This window comes from Monodon monoceros, unplaced genomic scaffold (assembly GCF_005190385.1).
Source record: "Monodon monoceros isolate NGI ecotype Baffin Bay Population unplaced genomic scaffold, NGI_Narwhal_1 Super_Scaffold_14, whole genome shotgun sequence".
Lineage (NCBI taxonomy): Eukaryota > Metazoa > Chordata > Mammalia > Artiodactyla > Monodontidae > Monodon > Monodon monoceros.
Genome location: NW_021703770.1, coordinates 33,770,824 through 33,798,546, shown reverse-complemented (window position 1 = coordinate 33,798,546; position 27,723 = coordinate 33,770,824). Strand labels below are relative to the sequence as shown.

General features: G+C 37.6%; 1 protein-coding gene and 1 pseudogene across 1 annotated transcript in view; both read right to left on the bottom strand.

Annotated features, from left to right (window-relative positions):
• The window catches only part of RGS22 (regulator of G protein signaling 22), a 172,967-nt gene that overhangs the window by 129,664 nt on the left and 15,580 nt on the right, over positions 1 to 27,723 (bottom strand). The window contains exon 4 of the mRNA XM_029222809.1: positions 19,560 to 19,781. Coding sequence (XP_029078642.1) covers positions 19,560 to 19,781 — 222 coding nt within the window. The remainder of the gene's footprint in view (positions 1 to 19,559; positions 19,782 to 27,723) is intronic.
• On the bottom strand, positions 13,681 to 14,697 carry LOC114895426 (annotated as a pseudogene).

The following is a 27,723-nucleotide window of genomic DNA, read 5'->3' as shown; positions in this document are numbered from 1 at the left end:
AGCAATGTATCTGATTTCCTGTTGCTCCACATCTTCATTAACATTTGGTGTTGTAAGTGTTCTGGATTTTGGCCATTCTAATAGGTGTGTACTAGTATCTTACTGTTGTTTTAATTTGCATTTTCTTGATGACATATAATGTGGACCATCTTTTATATACTTACTTGCCATTTCTATATCTTCTTTGGCCCATTTTAAAATCAGGTTGTTTGTTTTCTTATTGTTAGTTTGGATAACAGTCCTCTATCAGATGTGTCTTTTGCTAATATTTTCTTCAAGTCTTTGGCTAGTCTTTTAATTCTCTCGATAATAATGTCTTATGCAGAGCAGAAATTTTTAAATTTAATGAAATTCAGCTTAACAATGATTTCTTTCATGGATCATGTCTCTGATATTGTATCTAAAAAGTCACCTTACCAAAGGTTATCTAGGTTTTCTGCTGTATTATCATCTAGCAGTTTTATAGTTTTGTGTTTTGCATTTAGGACTATGATCTACTTTTGAGTTAATTTCTGTGAAGGGTGTCAAGTCTGTGTCTAGATTCATTTCTTTTGCACTGGATGTCCAGTTGTTGCTGCATCATTTGTTGAAAGGAGTGTTTTTTGAAATAAACCTGTTTTCACTTAAAAATAAAAAGACTGTTTTGCTCCACTGTATTAACTTTGCTTCTTTGTCAAAGATCACTTGACTATATTTATGGGAGTCTATTTTGGGGCTCTCTATTCTGTTCCATTGATCTATTTGTGTTTTCTTTCACTGATACCACACTGCATTGGTTAGTGTAACTTTACAGTAAGTCTTGAAGGAGGGTTAGCATCAGTCCTCCAACTCTTTTGGCTCCCTACAAAAAATTTAGAATCAGTTTGTTAATATCCATTAAAAATTTTGTTGGGATTTTAATTGAGATTGCATTGAATCTATAAATCAAGTTGGGAAAAACTGATATCTTGACAATATCAAGTCTTTCAGTCCATGAACATGGAATATCTCTATTTGGTTCCTTAATTTCATTCATCAGAGTTTTATAGTTTTCCTCATATAGATCTTGTACATATTTTGTTAGATTTATACCTAAGTATTTCATTTTGGAGGATGCTAGTGGTATTATGTTTATTATTATGGTAAATGTTATTATTATGATAAATGGTATTGCAGTTTTATTTTCAAATTCCACTTGTTCATTGTTAGTATATAGGAAAGCAATTGTCATTTGTATGTTAACCTTGTATCCTGCAATGTTGCTATAATCGCTTATTAGTTCCAGGAGTTTTTTTGTTTATTCTTTCAGATTTTCTATATAGATGATCATGTCATCTGTGAACAAAGACAGTTTTATGTCTTTCTTCTCAATCTGTATAACTTCTATTTCCTTTTCTTGCCTTACTGCATTAGCAAGTACTTCCATTACAATGTTGAAAAGGATTGGTGGGAGGAGACATCCTTGCCTTGTATCTGATCTTAGTGAGAAAACTTGGGTTTCTCACCTTTAAGTATGATGTAGGAAGATTTTAAACTATGAATCCAATTTCGTTAACAGATTTAGAACTATTCAGATTACATATATCCTTTTGAGTTAGCACTGGTAATTTGTATCTTTCAAGGAATATGTCTATTTCATTTAATTACTGAGTTTATGGACATAAAGCTGTTTGTATTCCCTTATCTTCTTTGAATGTCTCTAGTATCCATACTGCTGTCCCCTCTTTCATTTGTGATACTGATCAGTTATTTCTTCTCATATTTTTTCCTCATCATTCTGGCTAAAAGTTTATCAATTTCATTGATTTTTTTTCAGAGAACTAGCCTTTATTTTCATTGATTTTCTCTCTTGTCTTTCTGTTTTCCATTTAACTGATTATGTCATTTATTTATTTAATTTGGGCTTAATTTTCTATTTCTAGTTTCCTAAGGTAGAAGCTTAGATCATTGATTTGCAAACTTTAGTCTTTTCTAACATAAGCACTTAATGCTATAAATTTATCTCTAAAGAATTATTTCGTTGCATCGCACAAATTTTATGTTGCATTTTAATTTTTATTCAATTCCCCATAATTTCTAACTTCCCTTGGGACTTACTCTTTGAGCTATGGGCTATTTAGAAGTCTCTTGTTTAATTACATATTTGGGGATTTTCCAGGTGTCTTTCTGTTACTGACTTATAGTTTAATTTTGTTATGGTCAGAGAACTCATTTTGCATGGTTTCAAATCTTTCAAATTTGTTGAAATTTGTATTACAGCCCAGAATTGGTCTATTTCGGTAAATATTCCAAGTGTACTTGAAAAAGACTGTGTACTCTGCAGTTGTGAGGTGAATTATTCTAGAAACATCAATTAGATTGACTGGATTCCTAGTGTTGTTCAGATTTCCTATATCCTTACTGATCTTCTGTCTTTTTTTCATTGGATTACTGGGAGAACAGTGTTTAAGTCTTTAACTATAACTATGGATTGCCTATTTCTCTTTTCAGTGCTATCAGCTTTTATTTCATGTATTCTGAAAGTCTTTTGTATGGTGCATAATTATGGGTTGTTATGCTTTCTTGGTGAATTGATCCCTTTATCACTATGTGATGTCTCTTCATATCCATAGCAAGATGCCTTCTTCTGAAGTCTACTCTGATATTAACACAGTCACTCCAGCTTTCTTTCAATTAGTAATTGTATGGTATAGCTTTTTGCATTCTTTTACTTACAACAAAATTTTGTATTATATTTAAGGTGATGTTCTTATAGACAGAAAATAGTGGTGGGTCTGTTTTTTAACCCATCTGACTCTGACTCTTAATTGCGGTGTGTAAGCCATTTAAATTTAATGTAATTATTTATGTATATGATTAAGGTGCTGCTAATTACTGATGTGGTTTGCTCAAAATCTACCATCTTGTTTTCTGCTTGTTCTGTATATCCTTTATTTCTTTTTTCTTCATTTTCTGCCTGTTTTTGGTTTGAGTACTTTCTTATTCCTTTTTGTCTCCACTATTATTATATGATTTATACCTCTTTAAAATATTTTTAAATTGTTGCCCTGTTGTTTACAGTATGTATATTTAATGAATCACAGTCTACCTCAAATATATCGAGTAAGATCACCTTTTAGATCTTTCTGAGAGACTGTGTCGAAATACATAACTCAAGTTAAGAAGCTCCTTGTACACAGATATTGAATCATTATGTTGTACACGTGAAATTAATATAATGTTCTATGTCAACTGTACCTCAATAAAAAAATAAGCTCCTAATAAACAGTTTTTAACAAAAAAGAAATAGGTTATAAAGACTTCCATGAAATAAAAAATTTCTGTTCACTGAAGAAACTGAATAAACCAATAAATATCACTGTCCCAACTAGGGAAAAAAGTTTTTAACTAAATGTTTATACAGTGCTAAGCTGTCCATAATAGATTTCCTTGTTTTAAATTCAAAACAATGCTATAACATAGTTGTTATTACTATTTTTATTTTTGTATTTATAAACAATATTTATAAATAGTTATTAATACATTTAATTTGATGAAATTAAACAAGAAAGACAGAAATATATCTGAATTCAGTAAAAGAAGAATTGAAGACTTTCCAGGCAGGAGAAGAGCTATGTTTTAAGTATTAGATATGTGTTAGCTTAAAATGTCCATCAGACATTTTAAATCAAGAGAAAACAGTATTGTTACACATTGTTATTTTCATGTGATTCACATAACAAACCTAAGTAGTAGGTATTGAAGGCATCATTTGACAGATGAGGAAAATGAGGCTTATCAAAATGACTTGTATAAAAGCACAGTCTAGTAAGTTGAAGAGCCAATATTAGAACCCAAGTTCTTTTACATCATGCTAGGGAGACAAAATTCAGAAGCTAAGAGAATTTAACGCCAGGGACTCAGAGCCACACAATGTAATTTCAAGATCAGAAATCTCAACCCCATGCAGTGCAACCTGGGAATACTCAACCTGCACCCACTCCAGCTACAGTTATCTTGCTACAGCAGCCCTGGAGAGGCACGTCTGGGGAAACCCTGGCATGGGCCTACTCCAACTCCAACCATCCTACCAAGGGAGCCCCGATGCTGTATGCCCTGGGGACACCCCCCATCCCAGTCCACATCCTCTCCAGCTCCAGCTGGCATTCCAAAGCTTCCTAGCACAAGCACTTTACACAAGGAATGCTCCTACACAAGGCCACATCTTCAAAATCAGGAGAGGCAGCTGTTTGGCCTGATTCACAGAATCAAATACAGAAAGTCACTGAACCAAGATAGCAGAGTAGAAGGACATGCTCTCACTCCATCTTGCGAGAACACCAGAATCACAACTAGCTGCTGAACAATCATCAACAGGAAGACACTGGAACTCACCAAAAAGGATATCCCACATCCAAAGACAAAGGAGAAGCCACAATGAGACGGGGGCAGGGGGGCAATCACAGTAAAATCAAATCTCGTAACTGCTGGGTGGGTGACACACAGACTGGAGAACACTAATCCCACAGAAGTTCACCCACTGGAGTGGAGGTTCTGAGCCTCACGTCAGGCTTCCCAACCTGGGGGTCCGGCAACAGGACCTAGAGAATCAGACATTGAAGGCTAGCAGGATTTGACTGCAGGACTTCGACAGGACTGGGGGAAACAGGCACTCCACTCTGGAGGGCACACACAAAGTAGTGTACAAATCGGGACCCAGGGGAAGGAGCAGTGACCCCAAGGGAGACTGAACCAGACCTACCTGCTAGTGTTGGAGGGTCTCCTGCAGAGGTGGAGGGTGGCTGTAGCTCACCGTGAGGACAAGGAAACTGGAAGCAGAGGTTCTGGGAAGTACTCCTAGGCGTGAGCTCTCCCAGAGTCTGCCATTAACCCCACCAAAGAACCCAGGTCGGTTCCAGTGCGGGGTTGCCTCAGGCCAAACAAACAACAGGCAGGGAACCCAGCCCCAGCCATCAGCAGTCAAGCAGATTAAAGTTTTACTGAGCTCTGCCCACCAGAGCAATACCCGGCTCTACCTATCACCAGTCCCCCCAATCAGGAAGCTTGCATAAGCCTCTTAGAGAGCCTCATCCACCAGAGGGCAGACAGCAAAAGCAAGAAGAACTACAATCCTGCAGCCTGTGGAACAAAAACCACATTCCCAGAAAGATAGAAAGGAAGAAAAGGCAGAGGGCTATGTACCAGATGAAGGAACAAGATAAAGCTCCAGAAAAACAACTCAATGAAGTAGAGATAGGCAACCTTCCAGAAAAAGAATTCAGAATAATGATAGTGAAGATGATCCAGGACCTCAGAAAAAGAATGGAGGCAAAGATCGAGAAGATTCAAGAAATGTTTAACAAAGACCCAGAAGAATTAAAGAACAAACAAACAGAGACGAACAGTAGAATAACTGAAATGAAAACTACACTAGAATGAAACAATAGCAGAATAACTAAGGCAGAAAAACGGATAAGTGACCTGGAAGAGAGACTGGTGGAATTCACTTCTGCGGAACAGAATAAAGAAAAAAGAATGAAAAGAAATGAAGACAGCCTAAGAGACCTCTGGGACAACATTAAATGCAACAACATTCGCATTATAGGGGTCCCAGAAGGAGAAGAGAGAGAGAAAGGACCAGAGAAAATATCTGAAGAGATTACAGTCGAAAACTTCCCTAACATGGGAAAAGAAATAGCCACCAAGTTCAGGAAGCACAGAGACTCCCATACAGGATAAACCCAAGGAGAAACACACCAAAACACATACTATTCAAATTGGCAAAAATTAAAGACAAAGAAAAATTATTGAAAGCAGCGAGGGAAAAATGACAAATAACATACAAGGGAAATCCCATAAGGTTAATGGCTGATTTCTCAGCAGAAACTCTACAAGCCAGAAGGGAGTGGCATGATATACTTAAAGTGATGAAAGGGAAGAACCTACAACCAAGATTACTCTTCCCGGCAAGGATCTCATTCAGATTCGATGGAGAAATCAAAAGCTTTACTGACAAGCAAAAGTTAAGAGAATTCAGCACCACCAAACCAGCTCTACAACAAATGCTAAAGGAACTTCTCTAAGTGAGAAACACAGGAGAATAAAAGGACCTACAAAAACAAACCCAAAACAATTAGGAAAATGGTCATAGGAACATACATATCGATAATTACCTTAAACGTGAATGGATTAAATGCTCCAACCAAAACACACAGGCTTGCTGAATGGATACAAAAACAAGACCCATATGTATGCTGTCCACGAGAGACCCACTTCAGACCTAGGGACACATACAGATTGAAAGTGAGGGGATGGAAAAAGATTTTCCATGCAAATGGAAATTAAGAGAAAGCTGGAGTAGCAATACTCGTATCAGAAAAAATAGACTTTAAAATAAAGAATGTTACAAGAGACAAGGAAGGACACTACACAATGATCAGCGGATCGATCCAAGAAGAAGATATAACAATTATAAATATATATGCATCCAACATAGGAGCACCTCAACATAAGGCAACTGCTAACAGCTATAAAAGAGGAAATCGACAGTAACACAATAATCGTGGGGGACTTTAAAACCTCACTTACACCAATGGACAGATCATCTGAAATGAAAATAAATAAGAAAACAGAAGCTTTAAATGACACAATAGACAAGATAGATTTAATTGATATTTATAGGACATTCCATCCAAAAACAGATTACACTTTCTTCTCAGGTGTGCATGGAACATTCTCCTAGATAGATCATATCTTGGGTCACAAATCAAGCGTCAGTAAATTTAAGAAAATTGAAATCATATCAAGCATCTTTTCTGACCACAAACAACACTATGAGATTAGAAATGAACTACAGGGAAAAAAACATAAAAAACACAAACACATGGAGGCTACACAATACATTACTAAATAACCAAGAGATCACTGAAGAAATCAAAGAGGAAATCAAAAAATACCTAGAGACAAATGACAATGAAAACATGATGATCCAAAACCTATGGGATGTAGCAAAAGCAGTTCTAAGAGGGAAGTTTATAGCTATACAAGCCTACCTCAAGAAACAAGAAAAATCTCCAATAAACAATCTAACCTTACACCTAAAGGAACTAGAGAAGGCAAAACAAACAAACCCAAAGTTAGCAGAAGGAAAGAAGTCATAAAGATAGAGCAAAAATAAATGAAATAGAAACAAAGAAAACAATATAGCAAATATAAATAAAACTAAAAGCTGGTTCTTTGAGAAGATAAAATTGATAAACCATTAGCCAGACTCCTCAAGAAAAAGAGGGAGAGGACTCAAATCAATAAAATCAGAAATCAAAAAGGAGTAGTTACAACAGACACCGCAGAAATACAAAGCATCCTAAGACACTACTACAGGCAACTCTGTGCCAATAAAATGGACAACCTGGAAGAAATGGACAAATTCTTAGAAAGGTATAACCTTCCAAGACTGAACCAGGAAGAAACAGAAAATATGAACAGACCAATCACAAGTAATGAAATTAAAACTGTGATTAAAAATCTTCCTTCAGGGGTTTCCCTGGTGGCGCAGTGGTTGAGAGTCTGCCTGCCAATGCAGGGGACACAGATTCGTGCCCCGGTCCGGGAAGATCCCACATGCCACGGAGCAACTGGGCCCATGAGCCCTGGCCACTGAGCCTGCGCATCCGGAGCCTGTGCTCCACAATGGGAGAGGCCACGGCAGTGAGAAGCCCGTGTACCGCAAAAAAAAAAAAAAAAAAAAAAAAAAATTTCCAACAAACAAAAGTCCAGGACCAGAATGGCTTCACAGGTGAATTCTATCAAACATTTAGAGAAGAACTAACACCCATCCTACTCAAACTATTCCAAAAAATTGCAGAGGAAAGAACACTCCCAAGCTCATTCTATGAGGCCGCCATCACCCTGATACCAAAACCCGACAAAGATACTACAAAAAAGGAAAACTACAGAGCAATATCACTGATGAATATAGATGCAAAAATCCTCAACAAAATACTAGCAAACAGAATCCAACAAGACATTAAAAGGATCATAAACCATGATCAAGTGGGATTTATCCCAGGGATGCAAGGATTCTTCAATATATGCAAATCAATCAATGTGCTACACCATATTAACAAATTGAAGAAAAACCATATGATCATCTCAATACTTGCAGAAAAAGCTTTTCACAAAATTCAACACCCATTTATGATAAAAACTCTCCAGAAAGTGGGCATAGGGAAACCTACCTCAACATAATAAAGGTCATATACAACAAACCCACAGCAAACATCATTCTCAATGGTGAAAAACTGAAAGCATTTCCTCTAATATCAGGAATGAGACAAGGATGTCCACCCTTACCACTATTATTCAAAACAGTTTTGGAAGTCCTAGCCATGGCAATCAGACAAGAAAAAGAAATAAAAGGAATCCAAATTGGAAAAGAACGAGTAAAACTGTCACTGTTTGCAGATGATATGATACTATACACAGAGAATCCTAAAGATGCTACCAGAAAACTACTAGAGCTAATCAATGAATTTGGTAAAGTTGCAGGATACAAAATTAATTCACAGAAATCTCTTGCATTCTTTTACACTAATGATGAAAAATCCGAAAGAGAAATTAAGGAAACACTCCCATTTACCATGGCAACAAAAAGAATAAAATACCTAGGAATAAATCTACCTAGGGAGACAAAAGACCTGTATGCGGAAAACTATAAGACACTGATGAAAGAAATTAATGATGATACCAATAGATGGAGAGATATACCGTGTTCTTGGATTGGAAGAATCAATATTGTGAAAATGACTATACTACCCAACGCAATCTACAGATTCAATGCAATCCCTATCAAATTACCAATGGCATTTTTTACAGAACTAGAACAAAAAACCTTAAAATTTGTACGGAGACACAAAAGATCCCAAAAAGCCAAAGCAGTCTTGAGGGAAAAGAACAGAGCTGGAAGAATCAGACTCCCTGACTTCAGACTATACTACAAAGCTACAGTAATCAAGACAATATGGTACTGGCACAAAAACAGAAACATAGATGAATGAAAGAAGATAGAAAGGCCACAGATAAACCCACACACCTATGGTCAATTAGTCTATGACAAAGGAGGCAAGGATATACAATGGAGAAAAGACAGTCTCTTCAATAAATGGTGCTGGGAAAACTGGACAGCTACATGTAAAAGAATGAAATTAGAACACTCCCTCACACCATACACAAAAATAAACTCAAAATGTATTAGAGCCCTAAATGTAAGACCGGACACTATAAAACTCTTAGAGGAAAACATAGGAAGAACACTCTTTGACATGAATCACAGCAAGACCTTTTTTGATCTACCTCCTAAAGTAATGGAAATAAAAACAAAGATAAACAAATGGGACCTAATGAAACTTCAAAGCTTTTGCACAGCAAAGGAAACCATAAACAAGACGAAAAGACAACCCTCAGAATGGGAGAAAATATTTGCAAACGAATCAACAAAGGATTAATCTCCAAAATATATAAACAGCTCCTGCAGCTCAATATTAAAAAAACAAAGAACCCAATCCAAAAATGGGCAGAAGACCTAAACAGACATTTCTCAAAAGAAGATATACAGATGGCCAAGTAGCACATGAAAAGCTGCTCAAGATCACTACTGGAGAAATGCAAATCAAAACTACAATGAGGTACCACCTCACACCAGTTAGAATGGGCATCTTCAGAAAATCTACAAACAACATATGCTGGATAGGGTGTGGAGAAAGGGAACCCTCTTGTACTGTTGGTGGGAATGTAAATTGATACAGCCACTATGGAGAACAGTATGGGGGTTCCTTTAAAAAGTAAAAATAGAATTACCATATGATCCAGCAATCCCACTACTGGGCATAAACCCAGAGAAAACCATAATTCAAAAAATACACATGCACCCCAACGTTCATTGTAGCACCATTTACAATAGGCAGGTCATGGAAGCAACCTAAATGCCCATCGACAGACGAATGGATAAAGAAGATGTGGTACATATATAAAATGGAATATTACTCAGCCATAAAAAGGAACAAAATTGGGTCATTTGTTGAGACGGGGATGGATCTAGAGACTGTCGTACAGAGTGAAGTAAGTCAGAAAGAGAAAAACAAATATCATATATTAAGGTATATATGTGGAACCTAGAAAAATGGTACAGATGAACCGGTTTGCAGGGCAGAAACTGAGACACAGATGTAGAGAACAAACATATGGAAACCAGTGGGGGAAAGTGGCAGGGGGTGGTGGTGGTGGTGTGCTGAATTGGGTGATTGGGATTGACATATACACACTGATGTGTATAAAATTGATGACTAATAAGAACCTGCTGTATAAAAAAATAAATAAAATAAAACTTAAAAAATACAGAAAGTCAAACAGAGGAGACAGAGGAATATGTTCCAAAAAAAGAGAACAAGCTAAAGCTTCAGGGAAAAAAAAAAAGCTTAACAAAATGGAGATAAGAAAGGTACCTTATAAACAGTTCAAAGTAATAATAATAAAGGTGCTCACTGAACTTGGGAGAAGAAAGGAGAAACACACTGAGAACTTCAACAGAGTCAGAAAATATAAGAAAGAACCAATCAGAGCTGAAGTATACAATAACTGAAATGAAAAATACACTAGAGGGGATTGATAGCAAAATAGATGATATGGAAGAAGAGATCAGCGATCTGGAAGACAGAAAAGTGGATATCACCCAATCAGAAGAGAAAAAAGTTTTTTTAAAAAAATGAGGATAGTTTATGGGACCTCTGAGACAACATCAGGCATACTAAAATTTGTAGACGACTCAGAAGGAAGAGAGAGAGAGAAAGGGGCAAAAGCTTATTTGATGAAATAATGGCTGAAAACTTCCCTAACCTGGAGAAGGACATGGATATTGAGAACCAGGAAGCACATAGAGTCCCAAAGAAGATGAACCCAAAGAGATCCACACCAAAACATACATAATTAAAACGGCAAAATTAAAGATAAAGGAAGAATTTTAAAGGCAGCAAGAGAAAAATAGTCACATACGAGGGAACTTCCATAAGACTACAAGCTTATTTTTCAGCAGTACCTTTTCAGGCCAGAAGAGAGTGGCATAATATATTAAAGGGCTGAAAAATGAAAACTTACAACCACAAATGCTCTACTTGGCAAGATTATAATTCAGAATTAAAGGAGAGATAAAGAGTTTCTAAGAGAAGCAAAAGATAAAGGAGTTCATCACTTCTAAACCACCCTTATGAGAAATGTTAAAGGATTTTCTTTAAGTGGAAAAGAAAAGGCCATAAATAGAAATAAGAAAATATTTGAAAGAAAAAAATTACACTGGTAAAGGCAAAAATTATATATAGTAAAGGCAATATCAGCTACTTAAAAAGCTAGTATGATGCCTAAAAGACAAAAGTAGTAAAATCAACTATAACTACAATAAAATAAAAAGGTATAAAATATGATGTCAAAAACATAAAACATGGGGGAGTAGTAACAATGTGATGCTTTTATTTTAATTTATTTATTTTTTTTGCGGTACGTGGGCCTCTCACTGTTGTGGCCTCTCCCATTGCGGAGCACAGGCTCCAGACGCTCAGGCTCAGCGGCCATGGCTCACGGGCCCAACCACACTGTGGCATGTGGGATCTTCCCGGACCGGGGCATGAACCCATGTCCCCTGCATCAGCAGGCGGACTCTCAACCACTGAGCCACCAGGGAAGCCCAATGTGATGCTTTTAGAATGCATTTGAACTTAAGCAACTATCAACTTAAAATAAACTGCCATGTATATATAGGTTATATTCATGAACCTCATGGGAATCACAAACAAAAACCTATGATAAATACACAAAAAATAAAGATAAAAGAACCCAAGCATAACATCAAAGAAAGCCATCAAGTCACAAAGGAAGAGAGCAAGAGAGAAGAAAGGAACAAAGAAGAACTACAAAAAGAACCAGAAAAACATTAATAAGTACATACCTATCAATAATGACTTTAAATGTAAATAGCTCCAATCAAAAGACATGGGGTAGCTGAATGGATAAGAAAACAAGACCCATCTATGTGCTGCCTACAGGAGATTCACTTCAGATCTAAAGACACACACAGACGGAAAGTTAAAGGATGGAAAAGATATTCCATACAAATGGAAACCAAAAGAAAGCTGGGATAACAATACTCATATCAGATAAAATAGACTATTTTTTTTTAATCTGGCCAGAACCTTTATTATTTCAGAAATAAGCATCCTATGTAACTTGAAGTGGTTAGAATAATTATTTATGGATTACTGTAATAAATATTTGTCAAAACACCAACTATCTCAATAATCATACACTTATTTCACTCATAAGAATGTCCAAAAATAACTCTTCTGTGTCAAAAAATTTACAAATGGCACAAGAGAGTTAAATAATGGTCTGTGGAGGAGAGAAGAAAAATTCTGCTGGGGAAATTCTAATGAAGCATTTTCTCCATTACATTTTTGATTGATATGGTTCATGAAAGAAGCCTCACTTTGCCTTCCTTTTTTTTTTTTTTTTTTTTTGCGGTATGCCACGGAGCACAGGCTCCAGACGCGCAGGCCCAGCCGCTCTGCGGCATGTGGGATCCTCCAAGACCGGGGCACAAACCCGCGTCCCCTGCATCGGCAGGCGGACTCTCAACCACTGTGCCACCAGGGAAGCCCTTGCCTTCCTTTTTTTAGTGATTCCTCTGAGAGGGAATGCAAGAAACCAAATCTGAGGGGAAAACCTGCCTTCATAGTCTCAAGTGTAAACCCCAAACAGGCTTCTCTGATAAAAGCTTTAAAGCCGGAAGAGATGAGAAAGGCAAGCATGTATTCCTTTAAACATTTTAATAAATTTGCAAAAACATTCAGCAATTATGCACATGTTGTTTGTATACTTAAAAATGCAACAATTTTCATGCTTTGAATATTTTTTCCTGAATGTTTTAAGGATATTTTGTTCTCGACAACTCAAAAGTAAGGCTTACACACACACATAATATATATAACAGGAATTCTCCATATGATTAGCACTGTGGACTCTCCTGACAGTGTCAAACAATGAAAAGCCAAATATGATCACATCTATACTGTAAGGAGAGCCTGGAGAATCGCCTATGTCTTTGTTTTCTGCTCAACACTTCTGACAAGTTCAGCAGATGTACAGCCATGACTTGTTTCCAAACATCCAGACCCCTTCACTGGCTCACCACAATTACACGACTGTTAAGTTCTAAGTATTCAAAGAAAGACTGCAGGTGTCCCTTTACTTCTCTCTGGTCCCTTTACCAAACCCCTATATCGCTTATGACATTACCTGTTAATATTCCACATTCCAAATGAAAAATGCAGGTACACAGTTTGCTACATTTCACTTAACCAAATAAATTTAATAATAGATAAAATACTTAAATTCCTGCAACACAAAACTTGGTTTTCACATTCATTAGAACATTTTAGAATTACTCAAACATGAGAATTGAAAATGTGTGTGCTATTTAGAAGAGAACTACTGAGTTTATTCTCCAGAAGAAAAAGCAGACCTGAAGCATCACATTACTGGAACACTTGAAACATGCTGACAAGTTCTTATCTTCTAAACTTCCATGAAAGCTGCTTGCACAAACTATTTAAAGAATATCTGCCCCTATTAGACAAGCCAGATATCTGATGAATTAAGGAAGTCAGAAGCTGAGTCACTTCACTTCTTTCTGTTGCCTCCAGTTGCTAGAATACTGGCAACTTGCATAAATATGTTTAAAATGTCCATGTAGATTCCCAACATCGAATTGATGGGATCATATTTTTTAACTCCATATACTGGTACTACTTCTGCATGCTTGATTACTTTCTGTGTATCATACAGGAGAAACGTGCTGAAAAGAACTAATCCACCATAAATTGCCACTGGGTACAGAGTGGCACCAGCCACAGTGGTAGGTGGAAGAAACATAGATCCTAGTGAGGACACAAAGAGAACACCCCGGCCCACACCCAGGGGTGCTCCCATGTTCACAAACTTCTCACTGGGCACACACATGGCCATGGTGGAGAGGTCTCCCACAATGCCAGCCGTGTACCATACAGCTCTGACAAGAAGAGTCCCCCCTAATATCATCAGAAGAGCCACCACTGCACCCATCACACCAGAATGTAGTAACCAAGCAAGACGCTTTGGGCCTGGGCTCCGTACCAGCATTCCAGCTTCAATCATGCATGCAAAGGTTGCACCAGCTGTCACCCAACAGCCTCTCATCATGAAGTTCATGAGAGCAGGAGTTCTGCTCACAGCCAGGGCAGGCAAAGCTGTTATGCCAATACTTCCTGCTAAGTACAGATAGATGGAATGAATTCTATCCTTCACATACTGAGGCCAAATTACAGCTTTTTCAATAGCTCCAATCTCATTAGACATTGGCATTCCCAAGCCATAGTAGCACAAAGCTCCAAGACCAACTGCAGCAATAAACCATCTTTCCATCTGATCAATCCAAAATATTTTTTCCAATGATTGTTCCAAAGCTGTCTCCTTGAGTTCTTGGCTAGTTTTCCCATGCCGAATTCCAATTCTTGTCTTGGTGGCATATTCCCTGCTGGGTGTTAAGAGCCACTGATTCTTTGTGATGGAATTCTTCACAACAGGGGAGGCCCTGGTGAAACCTTGGTGGAAAACCCTGGAAGGTAGTGTCTGGAGACACACAAGTCTTGTGGCCAGCATGGTGATGCACCAGGTTTACCAAGCAGATCTGAAATGCTCAGTCCCTGGTCACCTCAAGCATGCAGTTCCCCTTCTGGGCCGGCGAAACACAGCCACGCACATCTCTCGCATCCTCCGCCCACCTCTTACTGACTGCACATGCCTAAAATAGACTTTAAAGCAAACACTGCAACAAAAGACAAAGGAAGGCATTACATAATGATAAAAAGGTCAATCCAAGAAAAGGATATAACATTCATAAATATTTAAGCACCAACATCGGAGCATCTAAGTATATAAAGCAAATATTAACACACACAAAAGGAGAAATAGACAGTAACACAATAATAGTAGGGGAATTTAGTGCCCAACATACATCAACAGACAGATCATCCAGACAGAAAATCAGTAAGAAAACATCGGCTTTAAATGACACAGTAGACCTGATACACCTAACAGACAGATACAGAACATTCCACCCCAAAATTTCATAATACACATTTTTTTCAAGTACACATGGAACAATACTCAGGATAGCTCACATGTTAGGCCACAAAACAAGTCTCAATAAATTTAAGAAGACTGAAATCACATCAATCATCTTTTCTGACCACAATGGTATGAAACTAGACATCAAGTACAAGAAGAAAACTGGAAAAGACACAAACATGGAGGGACCAAATAACATGCTACTAAACCACTAGTGGATCAGTGAAGAAATCAAAGAGGAAATAAAAAATACCTTGAAACAAATGAAAATGAAAACACAACTTTCCAAAGTCTATGGGACATAGCAAAAGCAGTTCTAAGAGGGAAGTTCATGTGATACAGGCCTTCCTCAAGAAATAAGAAAAATCTCAAATAAGCAATGTATCTTTACAGCTAAAGGAACTAGAAAAAGAAGAAAAACGAAGCCCAAAGTTAGTACAAGGAAGAAAATAATAAATATCAGAGCAGGAATACATGAAACAGAGACTTAAAAAAAGAAAAGATCAATGAAGAGCTAGTTCTTTGAAAAGATAAACAAAACTGATAAACCTTTACCCAGACTCATCAAGAAATAAGAGAGATCCCAAATAAATAAAATCAGAAATGAAAGAGAAGTTACAACAAATATCATAGAAATACAAAGAATCATAAGAGACTAGTACAATTATTTGTCAATAAGCTGGACAACCTAGAAGAGATGGATAAATTCCTAAAAATATACAATCTTCTAAGACTCAATCATGAAGAAATAGAAAATCTTAACAAATTACCAATAATGAAATTGAATTAGCAATAATCAAAAAAAAACACCTCCCAACAAACAAAAGTCAAAGACCAGAAGCCTTCACAGGGGAATTCTACCAAACATTTTTAAAAGAGTTAACACCTATCCTCAAACTATTCCAAAAAATTGAAGAGGAAGGAACACTTCCAAACTCATCCAACAAGGCCAGCATTACCCTGATACCAAAATCAAAGACACTACAAAAAAAAAAAGAAAAGAAAAGAAAAAGAAAATTACAGGCCAATATACCTGATGAACAAAGATGCAAAAATACCCAATAAAACACAGAGGGTGAATTCAATAACACATTAAAAGAATCATAAATCAGATCAAGTGGGATTCATCCCAGGGATGTAAGGATGGTTCAATATTGACAAATCAATGTGATATACCATATTAACAAATGAATAAAAATCATATGATCATCTCAATAGATGCAGAAAAAGCATTTGACAAAATTCAACATCGATTTACAATTAAAAAAAAAAAACTCTCAACAAAGTGGGCACAGAGGGAACATACCTTAACATAATAAAGGCCATGTGACAAACCCACAGCTAACATCATACTCAATGGTGAAAATTCTTCCTCTAAGATCAGGAACAAGACAAGGATACTCACTCTTGCCACTTTTATTCAACATAATATTGGAACTCCTAGTGACAGCAACCAGACAAGAAAAAGAAATAAAAGACACCCAAACTGGAAAAAAAGAAGTAAAACGGTCACTATTTGCAGATGACATGATACTATATATAGAATACCCTAAAGACTCTGCCAAAAATTATTAGAACAAATAAATTCAGTAACGTTGCAGGGTACAAAATTAATATACAGAAATATGTTGCATTTCTATACTCTAATAATGAACTACCAGAAAGAAAAATTAAGAAAACAATCACATTTACAACAGCATCAAAAAGAATAAAATACATACGAATAAATTTAACTAAGGATGTGAAAGACCTGTACTCTGAAAACTATAAGATATTGATGAAAGAAATTAAAGATGAACAAATAAATGGAAAGATATACCATGCCTGTGGATGGGAAGAATTAATATTGTTAACACGTACATACTACCCAAAGCATTCTATAGATTCAAAGTAATCCCTAGTAAAACACCCATGGCATTTTCCCTAGAACTAGAATAATCCTATAATTTGTATGAAACCACAAAGACCCCAAATATCCAAAGCAATCTTAAGAAAGAAGAACAGGGCTTCCCTGGTGGTGCAGTGGTTGAGAATCCACCTGTCAGTGCAGGGGACACAGGTTTGATCCCTGGTCCAGGAAGATCCCACATGCCGCGGAGCAACTAAGCCTGTGTGCCACAACTACTGAACCTGCACTCTAGAGCCCGCGAGCCACAACTACTGAAGGCCACGTGCCTAGAGCCCGTGCTCCACAACAAGAGAAGCCACCAGAATGAGAAGCCCACGAACCACAACGAAGAGTAGTCCCCACTTGCCACAACCAGAGAAAAACCCATGCACAGCAACGAAGACCCAATGCAGCCAGAAAAAACAAATAAATAAAATAAAATAATAAAATAAATAAATTTTTAAAAAAGAAGAACAAAGCAGGAGGTATTACGTTCCCTGATTTCAAACTATACTACAAAGCTACAGTAATCAAAACAGGATGGTATTGTCACAAAAACAAACATATAGCTCAATGGAACAGAATAGGGAGCCCAGAAATAAACCCATACTTATGTGGTCAATTAATCCATGACAAAGGAGGCAAGACTATACCATGGGGAAAAGACAGTCTCTTCAATAAATGGTGTTGAGAAAACTGGACAACTATATGCAAAAGAATGAAACTAGACCACTTTCTTACACCATATACAAAAATAAACTCAAAATGGATCAAGGACTTAAATGTAAGACCTGAAAGCATAAAACTCCTAAAAGAAAACATAAGCAATACGCTCTCTGAAACTGTTCTTAGCAATATATATTTTTTTGGATCTGTCACCTCAGGCAAGGGCAGCAAAAGCAAAAGTAAACAAACGGGACTACATCAAACTAAAAAGTTTTGCACAGCAAAAGAAACCATCAACAAAGCAAAAAGGCCACTTACTGAATGAGAGAAGATATCTGCAAATGATACATCTGATAAGGGATTAATATCCAAATTATATGAAGAACTTATACAACTCAACACCAACAAAAAAAAAAAACAATCCAATTTTAAAAATTGGCTAAGGACCTTAATAGACATTTTTCCAGAGAGGACATACAGATGTCCAACAGGCACATGAAAAGATGCTCAAGATCACTAACTGGATGGGAAATGCAAATCAAAACCACAATGAGATATCACCTCACACCTGTCAGAATGGCTATTATCAAAAAATACAACAAATAAAGTGTTGGCGAGGATGTGGAGAAAAAGGAACTCTCGCACACTGTAAATTGGTACAACTACTATGGAAAACAGGATGGAGTTTCCTCAAAGAATTAAAACTAGAACTACCATATGATCCAGCAATTCCACCTCTGGGGGCGGGGGAAAGGGCCAAATAGGTAAAGGGAATTAAGCCGTACAAACTTCCAATTATAAAATAAGTCTCAGGAATGCAAAGTATAGCATAGGGAACATACTCAATAATATTGTAATAACTTTGTATAGTGACAGATGGTAACTAGACTTATTGTGGTTTTCATTTCACAATGTATAAAAACATCAAATCACTGTGTTGTATACCTGAAACTAATATAATAATTAAAAGACAGAAATCTCAGTTCCCAAATGCTTGATAGGATAGAACTCAAATGAAATAAATTCACTGCACAGGCATAACTTGTTTTATTGTGCTTTGCTTTCTTGTGCCTCACGGATAATGTGTTTTTTTACAAACTGAAGGTTAGTGGCATCCCTGTGGCAGGCGAGTCTATCAGCACCATTCTTCCCACAGTATTTGCTCACTTCATGTTTCTGTGTCACATTTTGGTAATTCTTGCAATATTTCAATCATGTTCATTATTATTACATTTGTTATGGTGATCTGTGATCAGTTATCTTTGATGTTATTACTATGACTTGCTGAAGGCTCAGATGATGGTTAGTGTTTTTTAGCAGTATTTTTTAAATTAAGGTATGTACATTGTTTTTTAAGACACAATGCCACGGTACACTTAATAGACTATAGTGTAGCGTAAACATAATTTTTATATGCACTGGGAAACCAAAATAATTGTATGACTTGCTTTATCATGATATTCACTTTGTTGTGGTGGTCTGGAGCCAGACGTGCAATATCTCCAAGGTACGCCTGTATACCCACACTTTCTAGAATGCATCTAAACTGTAAAGCATACATATATTTATACTGCCCCAAATTAAACTTATTTTCTAAATATTCAAAGTAAATTACATGACCCTTCTCATATTGATAATCAAATATCAACAAACTGCTAGACTAAACTGGCCATTTGATATGAATAAGATGATACAGTAACTAACAAATACTTTGTGCAAGTACAATAAAATTTAATAGATACAGTTACACTTCAGAAGGGGAAGCCCAAGAAACCTGATGTTAATCTCACTTAATGCTTTATCTACCTAGCAAGATATAAACTCAAATATACTTTCTTACCATGATACTGTAGTTGACATTAATGGTCTCATCTTCATAAGGGGCATTCACTTGAACAGGTTTAATATCACTCCTTCCTTTTCTTACAACATCATAGATGGGATTTCGAGGTTGCTGGTTGAAGAGAATTTTTTTCAGTTGCTTTTCCAGAAGTTGTGGAGCATTGTTAACTACTTCAAAAACTCCATAGTCCACATTAAATCTAATTGCCTCTGAAAAGCTCTGCAAAATAAATTTGTGGAAATACATCTTACAATTTTAAAAACCAGAAACTCACTGTCTCCAAGAAGACTTGATACTTACATGTATGCATATATACTTACACAAAGTTTTGTATTCTTAATCATTACCTTTCCTTTTAGAAGCTTAGAAATCTCTTGACTACAGGTAAGGGAACCCACTGAATCCTTCTTTTCCAAATGTACTTATGCCATGAGATAAGTGTCAGGATATATTATGGCAGAAATTCCTTTTGCATAAACCTCTTATCTCTGTGCTTCTTTGGAACTGGAAAGAAATACACACCTGGTCTCTATGAAGCAATGTTATTCTCTTAGAAGGGGGTGGATTACTAGGGAAGAATGAGTAAAGTAAGAAGAAATCACTCCTGTTGTCTCTTTCATTCCCAGGAGCCATGAAAGCTAAGTCTCCCTTGCCCAAAAGGAGAAAATTAAGTACAATGTGTTCTTCATTTAAGACTATTTCAACACCGTTCCATTCACTGTGACCAAAAAAAGGAGGGAGAGTGAAAGACAATATTTCTGAGCTTTTCTCAGTAATTACTAAATGCTGCTAACTTTTATTTAGAGTCAGTCAGTTAATATACAACAGTCAGGAGTCTTGAGTTTGAATACCAGCTTGCCAATAAGTAGCTCTGTGACTCTGGGTAAATCACTAACATGTTTGGGGCCTCTATCTCCATAGCAAGTATATGGTGGATTGGCTGTGTCTTTTCTCATTTTGCCCTCCAAATCCAGAATCAGGTCCCTTTTCCAGAATATTAATTTATTTTAGGATTCCTTCAGAGAACTGCATACTCACGTGGATTAATTTATATATATTTAGCCAGGTAGTAGAATATTAAGCCCTTCCCCTTGGATCAGTAAGTGTACTTACTGATCCAAGTACACTTGGATCAAGTGTACTTGGATCAATTGATGCTCTCCCTAGTACACTTACTGATAAAATTGGAGTTAGAAATATATGTGTATATGTATAAATACCTATTATGTGTTTGTGTGTGTATATATATATACACACATATATTTTTTAATAAAGACTCATCCTACAGTAAGATGGTGGCTTAGGAAGATGCTGAGTATGTCTCCTCCAGTGGACACACTAAGTCCACAGCCACATATGGAACAATTTCCTCATAAAGAAGCCAAAAGGCTGGCTGAGTGATGACTACACACTGGGCAAACAAGATGTAAACCACATCAAACAGGTAGGAGAAGCTGGGACACAGCCTTGCCATAAACCCCACCCCTGGTGCAGTGACCCTGCGAGGCAACTCGAAACCCAGAGCTTCTCCGTGAGGAGCAAAGGGTTCAAACTCCACATCAGACATCCCAACTTTAAAGACCTGCGCATGAGAAACGAGCCCGTGATTTTGAAAATCAACAGGGCTCACATCCCAAGACATGAACTGAGATGTAAGACAAGGAAAAGTGGTCCTACAGTCAGCACATAAGTTGAAATCATATTTAGTCAAAACTACCCCTTGAAATCCTTGAAAACACTTAGTATCATGTTGTTCTATCTTTCAAGAAGTTTATCACAGTCAATTTTTCCTCTGACATTGAAATGTGTCACTACTTCTTTATTTAGGCACCAGATAAAGTGGTGGCCTTGTGTTTAAAGCTCATGTTATACAAAACTATGTATGTTTACCATGAGAATCACCCTCAGCAGAAGAAGATGACTACACTAAGAGGCAAGAGGGATAAGAGCCACTGAGGGAGTGGCAGATTCTCATCTTCCATCTCACACGCTCTCTAGGATGTTCACAGACTGGTCTATGTGTGCTTGCGGACTGGTAAACAGTCACCCTCACTCTTTAAATCACCCTCGCTCACTCTGCAGAGCACGAATAATTCATTTTGAGTAATAACGCGTGTATAAGGCAAGTCCACTTTAACCCACGATAACTACAATAGAAGTATATACAAACTAGAGTGATGGCACAGAAGGATTTGTTAACTATCTTTAGGAAATTAAGGAAGTTGTATAGAGAAACCTGAGTCTGGAAGAATAAACAGGCAGTCTCAACAGCCAGATGAGGGAGAGAAGGGAATTCAGCAAAAGAAATAGCAAGTCTATCGAGATACATGCACCAACAATAGACAAGGAGGGGCTTCCCTGGTGGCGCAGTGGTTGAGAATCTGCCTGCTAATGCAGGGGACACAGGTTCGAGCCCTGGTCTGGGAAGATCCCACATGCCGCGGAGCAACTAAGCCCGTGAGCCACAACTACTGAGCCTGCGCGTCAGGAGCCTGTGCTCCGCAACAAGAGAGGCCGCGATAGTGAGAGGCCCGCGCGCCGCGATGAAGAGTGGCCCCCACTTGCCACAACTAGAGAAAGCCCTCGCACAGAAATGAAGACCCAACATAGCCCAAAATAAATAAATTAATTAATTAATTAATTTTTTAAAGAAGTCAGAGAGAACATTTCCTGGCTGTGGTCAGAGGAAGTCCTGACTACTGAATAAAGGCACAGAGAGATGCAACATTGGTGCCTTTGAAGATGGGAGAATGAAGCTAAGAGCCAGGGAAGGCAGGGCTTAAAAAAAAAAAAGAAAAGAAAGAAAAGAACAATAGACAATGAGCACCAGACAACAGGCTGCTTTTAAGGACCTGCAAGCAGTTTGACGTTGCTGAAGCTTAATATTCGAGGGGAGAATAACATGATGGAAGCCTGGAGAGAAAGGCAGAGGACAAGTTCACCAAGGACTTTCTACTTATGCCATAACTCTCAACTTACTCTCTCAAATCAGTGATTCTCAGAGGGTGTCCCTGAACCAGCAGCATCAGCATCACCTAGGAACCTGTTAGAAATGCAGATTCTTGGGCCTCGCCCCATAATCAGAAACTCTGAGGGTGGGTCCCAGTAGTCTGTGTTTAACAAGCCCTCAGGTGATTCTGATGCATGCTCAGGTTTGAGAATCATTGCTTTAGAATGATGGGGAGCCACTGCAGAGTCTTTAACTGGGGGGAGACAGAATCCAGGTTGAGCAAACTTCAAAGCCCACATTCTGTTTCCTACTTCATGCTGACTTTCATGCGTGTTCACATACACGGAAGGGCTGGCCATCTATGGTCTACACCATCTATGGTCTATAGGAGAAAGAACCCTGGGCTTTACTCTCCGAAGTCCTGTTGTCTGCTTAAGAAGAATCTCTCTCACACGTCATGTCCTCTTGTTTTTACCGTTTCTAAGCTTATCTACAAAAATTCCTCAAATTAGTTTAGTATGTGACAATAAAAGACACGTAAAGTGGGGGAGATAGAAATGAACGATGAGGAAGACTTTCCCTCAGAAAGCTGAGTAGGCTGATTTACAGAACACTCAGCTTTTAATCATATGATAGGAAAAATTTTCAGTTTGAGCCCCAAACCCAATCCTCTGCAAGCTGTTACAGACTGCTCTTTCCCTTACTTAATTTTCTTATTTCAAGGGTATCATTTTCCAAATGTTCTAAAACGAATTGACCTGAAGGTGGTGAAAGCTAACTTTGTAGTACCAGTCATCCATGTGCGAAAAATATTTTCACAGAAAAAGCAAGTGCATGAAAATATTTTTACCACAATAAATTGCTGGTTCCACATTTCTTTGAAAAGAGGAGGAAAAAAAAACCTGTGAATAATTAGTGATGTGCTTTAACTGCCAGCCCAGCACCACTGAAACTCACCGGGTGCCAAATTATTTAGCTGAACAGTATTTAAATTAAAAACTAATGACTAGGTTAATCTAATACATGTTCATCTCTGCTCCAACTCTGTCTCTGCTAATTGAGCTCCAAAGCTATATTTTAAACATGCATCTTAGTCAGTGAATGAGAAACATCTGACAACTTGAATATAACAAGTCAGTTACCAATAACAACTTCTTTTAATCTAAGTTTTATTGTCATTTTAGATGCTTAACCATAAACTATTTACTGGACATATTCACCAGTGGGATGGAAGGAATAATGTGCCACATAAAATGCATAGGAAATATCCTTAGTTCAAAAATGAGTTACATTAGGTAATTTGAGTGCTTTATGTTTGAGCTACAAGGCTTATCAAAACACCCATAGGAACAAATGCTGAACTAAGCAGTACTACCTAGGGCTCCAACACCACCTTTAAAAATCAGTCTCTGAGTATTTAAATCTTGGCAGGGGAAGACCCAAGTCCTTCATCCCCACTTCATCCCACCCATTCCCCAAATCCATACTCTCTCTCTTTCTCTCTCGCTCTCCCCTTACCCAACAATCTAACATGTAACTCCTTCATAAAGCTGCAAGAAATTATAATAGTTTACAGATTTTAAAAAAGTGTGGAGAATCATTCCAAAAAGAGAAGTTATGGTAAAATTCCAAAGGCACATAGCTAAGCACGGTCTGGCAAACACATGACATACCTATCCTTGCAAGGAGGGTAGAGAATAGGCCACCCCTTCAGCTTCTGCAAACCATAAATGTCACAAACATTCTAAACCACCCACAGAGGACCAACCTAAATCTGTATGTGGGCTCATCTACTCAATCCCACAACAGTCACTGAGCATAAAACACACAAAGCAAAACCAAAAGGAAAAAAAAGTGTTTTCACACTATAGCATAGAAGAAAATTTAATAAGCAAACACTTGTCCATAAAGAGTTGACAGCAAAAAAAAAAAAAAAAAACCTCCCAGACACCAAATGAAAACAATATCTGAAAGTGAACCTGGCACCAGAACAAACGGAATGAAGTTATGAAAGCGAGGATTTGGAAAGTGCCATAATCATTTATAATAGCAGCAACTGTCCTGGATTCCCCTTGTCAAAAAATAACATGGAGGCAGGCTACCAGCCATCAATTTCTGGATCTTACAATGTGTCCCAAGGGTGTTATGGTGTAATAGAAAGAAATGGTGTAGGAGACAGAAAGCCTGATTCCTAGGCCCATTTGCGCCACAATCCAGTTATGGGACCTTGGGCATTGCACTACAGATGTGAAGGAAATCTCAGAAATCTAGACGACTTAAGAGCTCTTTTAGAGAGAAACTGTTATAACATGTGTCTACACTCTCGGGCTTAGGTGTTGGGCCTTTTTTTTGGAAGGTGCAGGTGGTAGAGAAGTGGAGGCAGATTAGAAGGTTTATTTATTTACTTCAAGGATCTTACATGGAAGACATAAAAATAAAAATAAAATCGTCCTCAAGAAGTTTAGGGAGATACAGAAGAAAGGGACCTATCCTGGCCCCAGGAAATTTACGGTGTTAACTCCTGAGATTAAGAAATACACACTTAGAGGAGAAGAAATTAATCAAATTTTCTTTGGCTGACAAAGTCTAATCTCCCACCCAGTACATATATCCCCTATAAAATACTGCCCCAAATGATTACCTATACCTGAATATCTTCAATCACAGGGAGTTTGGTCCTGCACAAGCCAGCCCATTCTATTGTTAGAAAACAATCTTTAAACATTTTTCTTCTAGTGAGTGAAAATCAATTTCCTCATAAATGTTGGCCCTGGTTCTGCCCTCTAGCTTCACAGAATATGTTAACCCTTCTTCCTCAATCAGAGCTTCAAATACTTGGAAAGAGCTCTTCATTACAACACTTTTACCCATTCCCAAGCCATGTTCAACACCCACTCATCTTTCAACCCTCACTCATCTGACATGGTTTCCAGAGCATCCATTAACTGAATCTTATTGAGTCTGCTTTGGCAGAGCAACTCTTAACATACCGCATCAAGAATGCAACACAATATTCCAGATGAGGTCTGACAATTCAATCCGATTCAAAAAACCATTTACTGAGCGCCTGCTATGCTCCAGACTAATATTTTTCTTGATCTTAACTACATTTCTATTAATGCACCCTAAAAACACATTAGCTTTGTTTGTTTTAGCCCATTTCAGACTACCATGACAAAAATGAGACCAGATTCTGTTATCCAAACTATTAGTTTATCCCTCTGCTGCCATTTCTATAGTCACTACAGTGCAGTACGACAAGTTTTTGAGCCATGTGGACCTGAGTGGACCCTGTCACTTACTAGCTGAGTGACCTTAAGCTGGAAAAACACTGGTTCACTTGCAATGTTTCATCCAAGTCTCCGATAAAAAATAATTTTTAAACGTCAAAGCCAATGACAGATTTGCATGGGACAGACTATTCTCTAGAATGACAATGATCCATCAATCCAATTAAAGAGTGACCACGCCTCATGTTTCAGGAATGGATGACAAGATGGGCTAGTCAGTGAGGGAAAGGAAAGAGAAGCACTAATTCTGTGCCAGGCACTTAATGTACATTACCTCGTTTCATAACAATCTTGTATGATAGTTGTATTGTTTTGGTAGAGAAAGGAATCGAAGAATTAGGTAATTAAGGAATGTGTCTAAGATCACGTGAGTAATGAGTGGAGGGGCTGAGCGCAAACAGTTCTGCCTGCCCCCCTTTCCTAGCCACTACACTGGGAGATGAGCACGTGTGGTTAAGGTGAGGGAGGGTAATTGGGGGAAGCAGGAAAGAGCGCACAGGGTGACATAAGAAGTACGAAGCTAGAGACAAAGCTAGAAAGGCTCTACTGAGGCCATGTTGCAAAGAGTCAATATTAAGGAATTTGGATTTCAATCTGTCGTCTGTTAAGAGTCAACCCCTTCTAGTTGTGATTAGTGAACTCTTTCAAATATTTCAGAACGCATTTCACAGATCATGATAGGGCTTTGCAGACAAATACAGCAGCATGAGTGGAGCATGTGTTTGGTGTATTGTTTTAGACAAGGTTGGGAGGGAAGGCTTCCTGAACAGAAGTGATAAAAATCAGAGAGAAAGTGATACAGATATCTCAGGGAAGAGCCTTCCAGGCTGAGAGACCCTGAGTACCTTTGGCATATTCATGTCTGAGAAACATAAAGAAGGCCAAGCTTTCCAGTTAGGCTGGAAAAGAATTAACAAGGGGAAGAGGCATAGGAAATAAAGACCAAGAGATGGCAAGAGTCAGGCCATAGAGGATTTTAGATTTTATTCGTAGTGTAATGAGAAGCCGCTAGACAAAGTTCTGAGCAGGAAGTAACATGGTTCAATTTGTTATCATTATTATTATTTACCGAAATCCTAATACATTAAATTTATTGTTCCCTAAAGTCCCAGTTCAAAACTATCCAAAAAACAGAGACAGAGATTAGTTTGGCTCACTAATTCTCAGTAAACCCATGCTGGCTTCGAATTCTTAGCTAAGTGCTCATAAACCAAACATTACTAATCTGTTCTAGAATCTTGCTAGGAACTTGGTGTAAGAATCCATTATTCCTTCTCCTCCCTGCCTCCAAATTCTTTTTGAAAACCTGTGACATTTCCCCTCCTCCCATCGTATGGCATGAAGCATGGGTAGTTAATAAGTAGATTGTGTGGTACCAAATGTAAATGCAAAGGAAGGAGAGGAAGAGAAACAGAGACAGAGAGAGACAGAAAGAGAGAGAGAGAGACAGAGGATGTAAAAGCAGAAGAATCTGGAGAGACAGAAAAGAGAGAGAAGTGGCCCAGGTGGGCTGCATGGGACATATGAAGGGGCGAAACTGCTGGGGAGGGATGAAAAACATTATTGCAGAGACAGAGTTCAACAGAAACCACATTCAGTCAATTCAGCTAAAGCCTTGAAGCAAATGTACAAAAAAAGGTCACGTCTATTCTAACTGGATGGCAGGACTTCAGCTGAGTTTTTCTTGTGTTTGAAGTTAATTTTCTATACTATTGTTATATTTCTTCTATAATTTAAAAATATTTTTAGAAAGAAAGTTAGGCAGGGGAGTTTATTTTCTAAAGCAAGTCAAAGTCAAGATAATCATAAATCTTGAGACAATGAAATGTAAATCTTGAGAAACTGAAATTAGACCCAATATAAAGATTTTTCTTTTTAAAACTTCACAAAAATGTACTTTTTTTGGAGGAAGAATGGAGAA